The sequence below is a fragment of the Rhinatrema bivittatum genome, chromosome 9 (genome assembly GCF_901001135.1).
Source record: "Rhinatrema bivittatum chromosome 9, aRhiBiv1.1, whole genome shotgun sequence".
NCBI lineage: Eukaryota > Metazoa > Chordata > Amphibia > Gymnophiona > Rhinatrematidae > Rhinatrema > Rhinatrema bivittatum.
The window spans coordinates 248059388-248071942 of record NC_042623.1 but is presented as its reverse complement, the minus strand read 5'-3'; the positions used below and the strand labels follow the sequence as shown (position 1 = coordinate 248071942).

The window sequence follows — 12555 nt, the reverse complement described above, 5'->3', positions numbered from 1 at the left end:
AGAGAAATCTGCATGCACTTCCTCCTTTATAAGCAAACCTCTCTCATGCATATTCAGTGTGGATATATTGAAGACTGGCAAGGTGTGTCCCTGACTTAAGGGACACATCTGTGATCGTTCTACTGCTTGTGATCCAGGAATCCAGGTTTCTGTAGCAAAAACGAAGTCTGCCATTTTATCCTCTATAAAATCATGAATTTAGATCATTTCCTTTGAATCGATTTGCATTAATTAAAAAAAAACTAAGTCAAATTCAAAGTACATGCGGACTTCAGTGATAATTTTCAAAGTGGACTTACATATGTAAGTCTGTTTTGGAAATTAGCGGGTACATGTGAATCTTTGTGCGGCATAAATGCACTCAAATGTCTGCATGGAGCAAGCACAAATGTTCATGCGTACCTTTACGTGCCCTTATATTGTCCCCAGGAAAGCCTCATTCATGAAATTTCTTCTGCACATGCATTTACATATACAGTCTCCCTGGGGTAATTTTCAAAAGGAGTATTTATGCATGTAAAACTGCCTTTTACATGCATATATGCTTTCAAAAATTCATTCCATAAAATGTTTATATTTTTTTATTACTCAAAGCTATATAGAACTGAATTTCTAGATAAATTCTTGATAACTGTATACATATGTCAACTTTATTTTATAGTGACCCAAATCAACCAGTTCCACAAGACACAAAATTTATCCACACGAAACCTAATCGTTTTGAAGAAGTGGCATGGATCAGATATTCCCAGAAAGACCAACTGTATCTGCACATTGGATTAAAACCACGAGTAAAAGAACATTACAGGGCCAATAAGGTGAATCTGTGGTTAGAACTAGTACCTCATCTGCACAATCTTAATGACATTTCTCAGTATACCTCTACTACTACTAAAGTGCCATCAACTGATATTACTTTCAGGCCAACAAGGAAAAATTCTGTACCTGTTACTTCAGCCTTTCCTACAGCTAAACAAGATGATTCCAAACAACAACCAAGCCCATTTTCATTGGATCAAAGAGATTATTCCACAGAGCTCAGTGTTACTATTGCAGTTGGAGCATCCTTGCTGTTTCTGAACATTCTAGCTTTCGCAGCATTATACTACAAAAAAGACAAGCGAAGACATGATGTTCACAGGCGGTGTAGCCCTCAACGTAACACTACCAATGATCTGGCCCATGCACAAGAAGAGGAGATAATGTCCCTCCAAATGAAGCACACCGACCTGGATCATGAATGTGAATCCATCCATCCACATGAGGTGGTTCTTAGGACCGCCTGTCCTCCGGACTACACACTAGCTATGAGGAGGTCTCCTGATGATATTCCTTTAATGACACCCAACACCATTACAATGATTCCCAACACTATACCAGGGATTCAGCCCATACACACATTCAATACTTTTACTGGAGGACAGAATAATACTCTGCCCCATCCCCACCCACATCCGCATCCCCATTCACATTCAACAACCAGAGTATAGCCAGACAAGAAGAAACACAGACTTTATTTTTTGATGGAATACAGTAGATTACCTTACTGTGTGGATTACTTGGCTTTCAACCTACAAGAAGACTCTTACTATTTAAACATGGAGAAATATAATGTGCATATACATATCAAAAACTTTTGGAACACATTTGAAAAATGAATTGTGTGTGAACATATATATATATGTATATATATATATATATACACACACACGCACACACACACACATACACACACACTAAAAAACTCAAACATATCTCAATTGCTTGAAGCAATTGTTCTGAATGATAATTTTTCATTCATATTCAATTATTAATTTTTGAAGATTTATGTTAAACAATGGAATTAGGCATGTGCAACAGAAAAAGGAAAGAACTATGACTGAAAATAAGAAACTTATAAATATGCACAAGGGACATACAAATGGAATGTCAGTTAATTTTCACCAGTTTTTATTTGGAACTGTTTTATTGTGTCAATTATATTTACTTTTTTTTTGGATATAAGTAAACAAAGCACCAATGCTGTTAAGGCCTTAGTAGGGGCCCAGTGCCGAAATCTGCCATTAAATCAAGTTTAAAGCCCGGCAAATACAACATTATCACATAAGTGCTGTCAGTATAAGTTGTGGGGGATAAAGGAAACTGGATATTTTTAGCACGATGTGCATGATACTTAATATGCTTGGTAGCTGTGTTGCTGATTAAGCCGTAATTAAAATTCTTCTCATCCCATTGGAGTATTCAATGGATGCTTCCTTCATCAATTGGCACAACCTAAATATTTTTAAGGGGCTAAAATAAATAATTACAATACAATAATTCACCGTAGCTTCCATAACAAAAGGTACTAGTTTTTAAAGGTATGTGAAAGAAAATATAGTGGTGAACGCGTGCTGATGCAAATTCCAGAGAAAAATCTTTATGTGTTTTTAAATAGTGTTTATTTGCCATAATTTAAAGAGCTATAACTTTATTGGAAATTGTATTGAAAGCATTATGATTTGCTGTGGTTTTGTTAAAATTGCATTCAGTTAATTTTGGTAAGGTAAAGTGTGTCCAAAGATGTACTTGCGACAATATTTATAATATAAAAGTGCCCCAGTATTGCCATTGGATTACAGCTCCCAGATATTTTTATTTTTAACTGGTGTTGCATGTTAAAAAATGCTTATTAATAAGAATTTGGCATAAAGTTTTCCCTTTACACATAGCTTTATCACCAAAATCAGTATACTGGAATTTAACAGTTTATATATAAATGGAATTTAACAGTTTAAATCGATACAGAGGACATACAAGAAAGAAGATTGCCAACATCTGGAAAATGTAAAAACCCGAGTCATATGTGACACAGAGGCTTGTGGCACCTTATAGACAGGGTCTTTCATTTTCAGTTTTTATTTTATTTTTCCCAGAAATTTCAATAAATCAGTGGAAATTTCAATAAATCAGGAGAAAAATCAGTGGAAAAGTCCTTTCCCCCCTGATTTTCTTTTCTTATGACATGGAAATTCCGTGGGAAAAAAAAATACAATAAAAAACTGAAAACAAAGGTCCCTACTTACAGACTAACAAATATATTGAAGCACAAGTTTTCATGGGCAAGAATTCATTTCACTGGACTCTTCCTCGAAAGCTTCTCGCCCAATTAATCTGTTCGTCTCTAAACTGCCGCTGGTCTCTGTTCTCTCTAATGCAGACTAATGCAGCTACCCTTCTAGAAGATAAGTCATAGACATTTGTGTGATTTAAAATTAATGTTATAAAATCACATGAAATTGTGGCTTCCCCTGCATTTCACCAGAACAGTTATTTATCACAGACCTTTCAGAATGTTTGTATGTGTAATCAGATGTACATTTATATTAAAAAAAAAAAAATAATTAATTGAGGTGGAGTTAAGAGCACATCCCTGATAAATACTTTTCTCTCTTATCTGTACTATATTTCTATTAGACTAAAGTTATGTGATATATATTTTTTTTTTTACATTTTTTCAGACTACTAGCAATTTTGATAGTTTGTAAGATAATGCAAAGAACTTTCTCTGGCAGACTAACACGGTAACAGAAACATTTCTTTTCAGTTACTCTTTTTCAAGAATGAAAGCTTATTACATACAAGAAAATTGTATACTACTTGATAGAAATTACTTTGTACCTTTTGGACAGGATACTGGCCACTGAATGAAATAAAGATGATCTGGATTATGAGTATTATTCCAATGCTAAGAGACATGGTCTTTGCTCATTAAAGAGCCAAAATGTTTATTGTTGTTTTGTCATTTTTATTATAGATATGACTTTGCAAACTAATGGTATATCTTCTTCAAGCCAGAAATTCTCATCAAAGAGTAGTCTGGGTTTTGAAGATGTGAACATGCTTTCTTTAGATACATAATCTATAGGGTTCCAAGATATTTTGCTTTTTAAATGCTTAGAAATTGAGATGAATTGTCCACCTTAATGGCAATACTAGTCACATATGTCAGTTGGTAATATAGATCTGGAAAAAGCTTGACTTGAAAGTAAAATCTAAATAAAATGACAAACTTGTTAATGCACATATTTGAATTAAATACTCTCCAATTAGACAGTATCAGTTCATCATCAACTTCTGTTAGGGATCCTAATTTTCAAAACTATCCGCGGGACAACATTTATATGTGTAAGAGGACATGTGGAGATTATTGCTGGCATTTTAGCAACTGTGCAGCAGGAGCTGCACAGTTGATAAAATACTGCATAGATCTGCTCCAAAAATAAGTGACATGTTTCAGAACATGCAAATATTCACAATGCAAGAAAACACTTACTTTATCTTCCCATTTTATAAACATACAAGCATATATTTTAGGTACCCAAAATCTATAACATGTATACATAACCTCTCAACAGGAACTTTCAAACCGGTGTGTGGGCGCATATATAGACATGTTTGTCAGCCTGCACCCAGGGTTGTGGCTGTTTTATAACTTGAAAGCATGTATCCGTGCACATTATAAAATGGCCTGTCCATGTGCGCCAAATTTTAAGAGGGTGCATGCAAATGCTGCCTCTACTGCATAACCCGGGGGATTTTAAAAGGGATGCGCGCTGATGCCATTTTGGTTTTACCAGTTCATCCCCAGTTCACCCAGTTAAGAGAGAGGCCTTCCAAACCCTTCTGATTTAATAGCCTTCACGCTCTTCAGTTATCCCCAACCCTTAAAACCGCCGATCTGCCTATTTATGTTTGTTAATAACTTATACGGCATCCATATCGGAAGAGAGTTAAAAGGCAGGGGGCATCGGTGCATCTTGGACTAAGTAAGCACATCTCAGCTTCATGCCCCAAAATGCCCATGCCCCACCTAGACCATGCCCACACACAGCACTGAGATGAGTGCTGTGTAGCATTTACATGCGTAACCTGGCGGCTTTTAAAATCCACTCAGCACGCACGAGCCTGACATTGGCGCATCCCCTGATTAATGTGTGTGAGGGGCTTTTAAAATTCACCTTTAAATGTGAAGCTAGTTATTTTATCAAATGTGCCCATATACCATTTTGAAAATACTGGCATGTGTACTTGACTTTACCAATACCTCTGCCAGTTCACCCGGTCCTGCTTCAGTTCACCTAGACCCTCTAGCATGTCACCTTGAACCCCTACCAGTTTAACCAGACCTTTCCCCCAAAACTGCAGAGAAGTCCAATTTCACTTCTTCCAGTCAATTAGCAGAAATAAAAGGGCACAGATAGGTTCTCTAATGTATATGCATACATCTCTTGCAAAACATCTCTTGCAAAAAGCATCCGTTGTGCGTATTTCTGATCCTTGCCCTGAAACACTCCTAACCTGCCCCTTTTTGCTCCTAACATGCACAATAGATGCCTGGTAATGTCCGTTAAAATGCTTTATTTAGGAGACTTGTTGATCCAATACACGCATTGGGTGTATTGGATCAACAAGTCTCCTAAATAAAGCATTTTAACAGACATTATTTATTTATTTATAACTTTTCTATACCGAAGTTCAAATAACAGCGTTACTTATCACTACGGTTTACATTGCAACCATAAAACAGAGAGTAACAATAATTGTCTTACAATGAACAAGGAGGAAATAAACTTGGATACAACATAAGCAAGGGGAAAAGCTAAAAGTGTCAAAACTAGTAAGAACTGGATTATTGGGGTAGTGGCCAACGGGTAGGGAGGTTGACTGCTGGAGGGGGTGAGGGAAGATGGTTATTACAGCTTTATTGGAAATCAGAATTGTACTGCAGGGAAAGTCACGCTTGAGGTGCTAAAAGTGATCCTTCCCTTGCACGGGTGCTGCAGTGTGACCCCACTTCTGAGCACCACAGGGTGGGGGCCTCGGGAGAGCAGCGTCCTGTGCTCCTTAGTGGGAAGGGGCACGGATTCCTTCTCACCCATGAGCTCTGGCTTCTGGCTTTCAGGAGAAGCTTATGCCTAGCGGGCTGGAAATTCACCTTTAATTCTTACAAAAAACAAACCCTCACACCACTGCTACCACTGCAGGTTAGCGAGGGATAGGAGAGAACTGAAGGCCTATTACCCGTCCCCCTAGTGTAAAGGTTGCTGCTGCTTTCTTCTTTAATAGACGGCCCAGCCCCCCTCGCAACCAAAGAATGGGTGCAGCTCCTCTTTCTCCTCCTATGTTAAGGCAGGAGTGGTTTCAGCTGCACTGGGCCTCACCCATGCAATGATGGAGCTGCCTTTCCTCTTATTAGGTTGGAATGGGAGAGGCATGGCCCGTCCTATGCCTTGCAAATCCAAACTCTATCCTTAATCAGACTGGGGCTCTCCACACGTTCATCTTCCTCATAGGAGTGCGCTATCCCTTTCTTGCCCCATTCTGCTGCTCAGTTCAAAATCGTCTCCCTGCTGTCGAGAAGGCTGCTGCATGCAGTAAACAAACATCCATCAGGCAACATTACCAGGCATCTATTGTGTGTGTTGCCCTCACGGCTTTTTAAGATTGCCTGCCTCCTTGTTTTATCAACCCACCCATGTACAGGTGAACTGGAAAATAAGGGCCTGATTTTCAAAAGCATTTACACGTGTAAAACTGCACTTTACATGAATAAGCGAGCTTTTGAAAATTGCTACAATCTATGCCATTGAATTGTCCATCAGATTTGCTTGTATAAGTGCCCTTTACATGCGTAAAATGGCTTTTGAAAATTATTAAGATGTAAATGCGTATTCTTGATGTTTGTAAAATAGCATGTGCGCAAGTACTTATGCGCATATATGCTATTATTACACAAATTTACACCTTGAAAATGTACGCCATAGTTTACTATCTGATTTTTTAAAAAGTTTTTACATCATTAGTAGATCAGTTACCAAATGTAATTCTTATACTTACATGTCAAAAACAAATCTGGTTTTCTGGATAATGTGTGCAGATCAATCCTAGATTAATTATATTCACGTGGGGCATCCTATAAGCATAATTGGTTTGTGGTTCTTTTGAATGGGACCTGACTAGCATTAAATAAAGAGATCCAAGTATACCTTGTTATATCTGTGCATTAGTTCATAAAACATTTTTACAGAATTACAAGGAGGAAAGGATAGTATAGAGTTCTCATAGCTGTAGTAGACCTGGAGAGAACTGGACTCTTTTTAGGTGGCTCTAATTTTCAAACGACCATCATAAAAGATGTTTTAGTATGTTGGCTTTTGAGACCTCACCAGACCTGGTCTTCAAATGAGAGCAAATGATAGAAACAGACACAGAAACATCATACTATGATATTTAAAGATGTGCAAATCTGTAAAAAGCTGGTCCATGGATGGAAGATGTATCTGCAGAACAAGTTTTTATTAGGCATAGTGCCATTGTGGCAATTCTGCTGTGGATCTAGGTAGAATTGGACAATGTGACAAAATCTATGGTACATTTTTCCATTACCACAGTTTTTTGTTGAAAAACAAGTGAATTTTGACCCCACAGTACTGACAAGCATGCACACCGACTGCATTAAAGAAATGTTGAAATCAGCAATAAGTCATGAATATGCCACAACAAACGCAGGCAATCTTTGACCAATTGGCTTTAACGGAACGGCAGCAGAATCTCCACAGAGATCTTCAATACTTCCATGGGTCTTTTACAGATATTTGCATCTTTGTAACAGTCAGCATTGTGTGTCTCAGTCGAAAGGGGGCTAGAACTAGAAAAATCTGAAAAACTCACTTTGAATGCTTTCATCCTTTTCTGTTGTCTACTTCTTCTCTAAGCAGGAGATAAACAACAGAGCGACCATTGTTGCTCTTGTTTTTTAATCGGGTTCCGTTTGTTTAATATAAGTTTCAGATCAAAGCATCATGTTCAGAAGATCTTTAAAATCCAGATCAGTTTAAGGGCAGTTTCCTCTTCATATGGTTATGCTTTTCATGCCTCAGTTTCAAATAAAAAATAATAAGGTTGCCATTCCATATTTATGGATAAATATTATTTAACAGGAATTTATTTTCTAATAAAAACAGAAAAAATACTGGTGGCCATAAATGATATTTATGAAATAGAAATTGATGTGCCTTTCTTAATCCAATAGAATCCCTATCCAGTGTATTGTAATGGTGGCCATACATAGAATGTATACCGTAAATTCTAATCTTTTATTTGAAATGTTAAATGTACACAGTTTCATTCATATTGTTCTAGGAACTGGAGCATAATGTTAGTATGAAGGGAGCAATATACAGCTTAAAGCAGAATATTGCCTGAATGTGGCATTTTTAGTCGGCTGTTTTCTACTTCTTTATAAAGTGATTAGGCATTCATACTGGTCCTGTGATTGTTTTAGTTACTGGTCCTTCATTCATATTGGTCCCGTGATTGTTCCATTTACTCCTATTCCCGTTATGCTTTATAACACAAAAGGAGTCATCATCATTTTATATTTTCCCATACAGCTTGGACTAGCATTCCCATTTAAGTTTAAATGTATTTGAGGTGATCCGTAGTATGCTATCATTCCTGCCTCCTGACATAGCTCATCTCAAATGTATTTGACACTCAGATGGGATATGTTTTGATCTTGTTTGGGAGAAGTTAAAGAGAAAGTACCTCAACGTGCTTTTCTTCTCTGTTACATACCACGTGGACTTCTCAAATGGATCCTTATTCCCCCCCCCCCCCCCCCCCATTTTGCTGCTTTGTTTTGACCTGTTTTTCATAGTCTTCTAAAATCATACTTCCATTTCAGGAAGATCTGCTGCTGCTGCTCCGCCCCCACACTGCCCCCAGGGCATGGTTAGTAATGGGCTTACTTATCACAGTGCTTATGGAATTTTCAGTGCTGAAACCATTCTCCATGATAGAGGAATGCTGTAATATTTTGCAGCTTTGCAGGATGTCCTTTCATAGCAGGTGGTTCTTGTCATCTGTTTTCATAATTTCAGCTTTTCCAATATCAATTACTACAACAAAACAATTAGATATGACTTTCCCCCTGAAAGTCATATATGCCTTCTTCAGCTCTTAAGTATTGTGATATCACCTGCAATGCATTATGGGAATGCAGGATAGCTGTCCTCCTGTCACTAGTTTATGGCTGTTTCAGTGTTAAATGTTTGACAAACAAGGTATCAGAAAATAATAAAAAAGATATGAGCCCTAAAACAAATATAAGGATAAGGATTTTTGTTTTTATGCTTTTGTAGTAGATGATGAAGATCCATACTGAAGCTCCCACTTCTTACTACCAGCTACATTGTCTGATCTGGTCTGCTGTTCTTTAGCTTCCCACCAGTATTCCATTTTCTGAGATATTGACTGAATAGAGGGCAATCAAGAAGCATATTTGAAAGCTTCAGGAGATATATGCATCTTTAAAGCCCATTTTTTATGATTAATGAAATATAAAGCTAAATACTACAAGCTGATGCTATACTGTACATACACTAGACTGACTTACCTATACAAAGTAATTTAGAACTGAGCAGGGTTAAGGAGATGGGAACAGTTACTGGGGCAGGTTCCCAGTTGCCATGTAATAGTAAGGGTCCCAGGTGACCCATTAGAAACAGTGTTTGAGATCATTTTGAAGGCCTAAATATTTTGCTTGCCCTGGGGCATGAAACAGTTCCTAGTGGCCCTGCTCTTGGGCACATTTGCTGCTTTGAAATATTTCTTGTTCTAAATTTCACCTGATGTAGAAACTACTTAAAAAATAACATTTTGAATATAGTTATTAAACATTTTCTTTATGATTTTAACAAGAAGGCTTTCATTAGACAGAGCTTTCAAATGATACTTTATAATATCACCCAACTTTCTCAGTGTGATTTCGTATTACATATTTAAAAGAATATTAATGAAAGAACTTTATAAAGCTGAAATATCCTAAGAAATACAAGTTTTACATACCCTTTGAATAGTCCTGGGTTTTCCTCATTTCATTCCTTTTTTGAGTTCTATTAGTCAATTTTTATTTTTAAGATAACCCATGAAAGACCAAATTAGCTGTGATATTGTACGTCTTGAATGCTTTGCCATTATCAAAATTAAACAGTAGATAAGATGCTGAAGGTTGCTTGCTAGTAATATGTACATAATTACTGTATTTTTGTATGTATCATGTTTACAGATCTTTTCAGGAAATTTTATTGCATCTTTTATTAAAATGTTCATTGAATTTTGCCCCTTTTGGTTCTTTATTTTGTATAGTATAAAAACCATTGATAATGCACAAGTTCCAATCTATTTTTTGAAGAATAAATATTTTATATTTAGAGGAGGTTGTGCATAAATCTTTTAGGAAGAAAACTCTTAGTAGAACCCATTACATTTAATTCATAATTAGAATTTTACATTGGAACATGGTATATTCTACATGAATTTATGTTCAAATGATTTTCAACAGTCATACAAATACAAAACGAGTATTTAAAATGGCATAAGTAAATATAACATACTGTTTTGTAGAAATGTACGCAATATTGTCTTATTGTAGAATAACATGAGCACCTAGACATTTTGTCTGGTTCTCATTTTATATTAATATTATCATTATCCTTAGTAGTAATATTTATATTTCAAGTGAATTTAAAGCTCATGAAAAAAGCCAAGCTTGGCCACCTGAGAAAATGAAATCTTCAATTTGCCTACAGAATAGATAGAGGTTGGGCAGGATGCCTCAACCCTCTTACAAAGATCATCTTTGTGGGTGAGAGAATACAAAAAATCAGTTTTCTTGCTGAGTCGATGATTGACCTCAGCATCAAGATTGCCGGTGATTGAACTAGTTAGCAGCAATTTGTAATAGCTTTAATCACATGGGTACTAGCCCAATAGAACTTGCATTGAGACCACCATTAATTTCACTAATGCTATTCCATGTTTTTTTCGGAACTGAGCTGGATTTGAAGCTGTGACATAAGGGCTCATTTACAACTGTGGGCACATGGACACCCCAGCACAGCATTGTTTAACACTGATGTGCAAAAATAGTGCCAATTAGATTTAGAAAGACAGGGTAATCTGTATATTTTAAGCAATATTGAGTGCTATTGCAGAAGATCTAGTAATACCTTGTAGATATAAAATGGACTAGGGCAGGGCTATTCTTTTTGCACCTAAAAACCCTGATGGTGATTCCATCTGTACCTGTCTAAGGACCCTATGTATTAAGGGATTGATTTTCAAGAAACTAGCCACCTATCTTTGGGAATTAGATAGCTCTATCAGCCCCATTGAAAACTGCACAGTGCTGAGAGACTAAATTATTCTTCCCTAAATGTGGGCAGCTTTGAGAACAAAGAACCCACAGACTAGCAAACTAGCCACAGGGTTTAAAAATGAATCCCAAAATTAACCGCCAGAAAGCCTTTACCACATAGGTCCATAACATTTTCTAGAATTTCATAAGGAATGCCATATAAGCACTAAAATATTTGTCAAAGGCTTTGTGTAGGCCTTATAGGGGCAATAATCAAGCTATCAGCATGATTCGAAGACTACATGTACTTTTTACCTGCAGGCTTGGCACCAACAATCAAAACCAAAGTGCACACCAACTTAAGCTTTGATTATTGTCCTGGGAAGAAGTACCCACAGAGATCTGTATCTGCTTTTTCTAAGGATATTTATCCCCCTTGGAAACAAGATGCATAAATTTAAAAATGTATTCCATGTGCTCTGTTTCCTTCTCTTAACCTAAATACATCCTTGGGAACATTTCCATACAATGCTGGGTAAAATTGCATGCCGTGCAAAACACAACTAATTATACCCAATTCCATGGTTAAAACTAGAGGTGGAAAGAAGTAAATATTTTGTTTCATTTTTCATTTTGTTTTTGGTGGGTTTCCCCACAAATTTTGTTTAGTTTAATGTTTATTTAATTTATTTAGTTAAAATAAGGAAATAAACATTTTTTAAAAATAAAAAATAAGCAGAAATGTGGAAAAAAAGAAAAACAGAGCCTCCCGAGGCTTCCCGTCCCCACCACTCATCTCTCCCACCTGAAAAAATGCCAGGGCCAGAATGCTCCCTGGTTCCCACTTACCCGGTCTGGTGGGGATCTGATGCCTTGGCCTAGCCCAGGGTATAGGCCTAGCCCAGGGAAGGTCATTGCAACCTTGGCTTAGACCCTTTACGAGGCCCAGGCTTAGAGACCTAGGCTTGACACCTTAGCACAACCCAGAAGCTGGGTCCTGATGCCAGGCACAGCCCGATCTGGAGGTTTAGTCTCGATGCCTGGGCATTGGTCCAGCCTGACCTGGAGGCTGGGTCTCAATGCCTGGGCCTCACCCTGGAGACTTGGTCCAGACACCTGACACCAGCACCTTAAACCAAACACAGGCCTGGAGCCCAGACTGTATAGTCGTCTTCTGTCTTCTTTTCTTCTTTTATTGAATGACGCTGTCCGATGGTGACACACCAGAGGTAATTAACTCTGGCGCATTTTCCCCAGCAGAGGGTGCCATTTTGATGTACAGCAGCTAATTGAACTGCCATATATCAAAATGGCACCCTCCTCTGGGAAGGATATGCTAGAGTTAATTAACTGGGACATCCCCAGCCAATGTC

At 37.4% G+C, this 12555-nt stretch overlaps 1 protein-coding gene across 12 annotated transcripts in view; it reads left to right on the top strand.

Annotated features, from left to right (window-relative positions):
- NLGN1 (neuroligin 1) overlaps positions 1-10153 on the top strand; it is a 1028777-nt gene extending 1018624 nt beyond the window's left edge. For all 12 annotated transcript variants that reach the window (XM_029617246.1, XM_029617256.1, XM_029617255.1 and 9 more), the window contains one exon: positions 662-10153. In XM_029617246.1, the coding sequence (XP_029473106.1) occupies positions 662-1490 (829 nt within the window). In that variant the 3' untranslated portion in view covers positions 1491-10153. The remainder of the gene's footprint in view (positions 1-661) is intronic.
- Positions 10154-12555: the final 2402 nt, after the last annotated feature.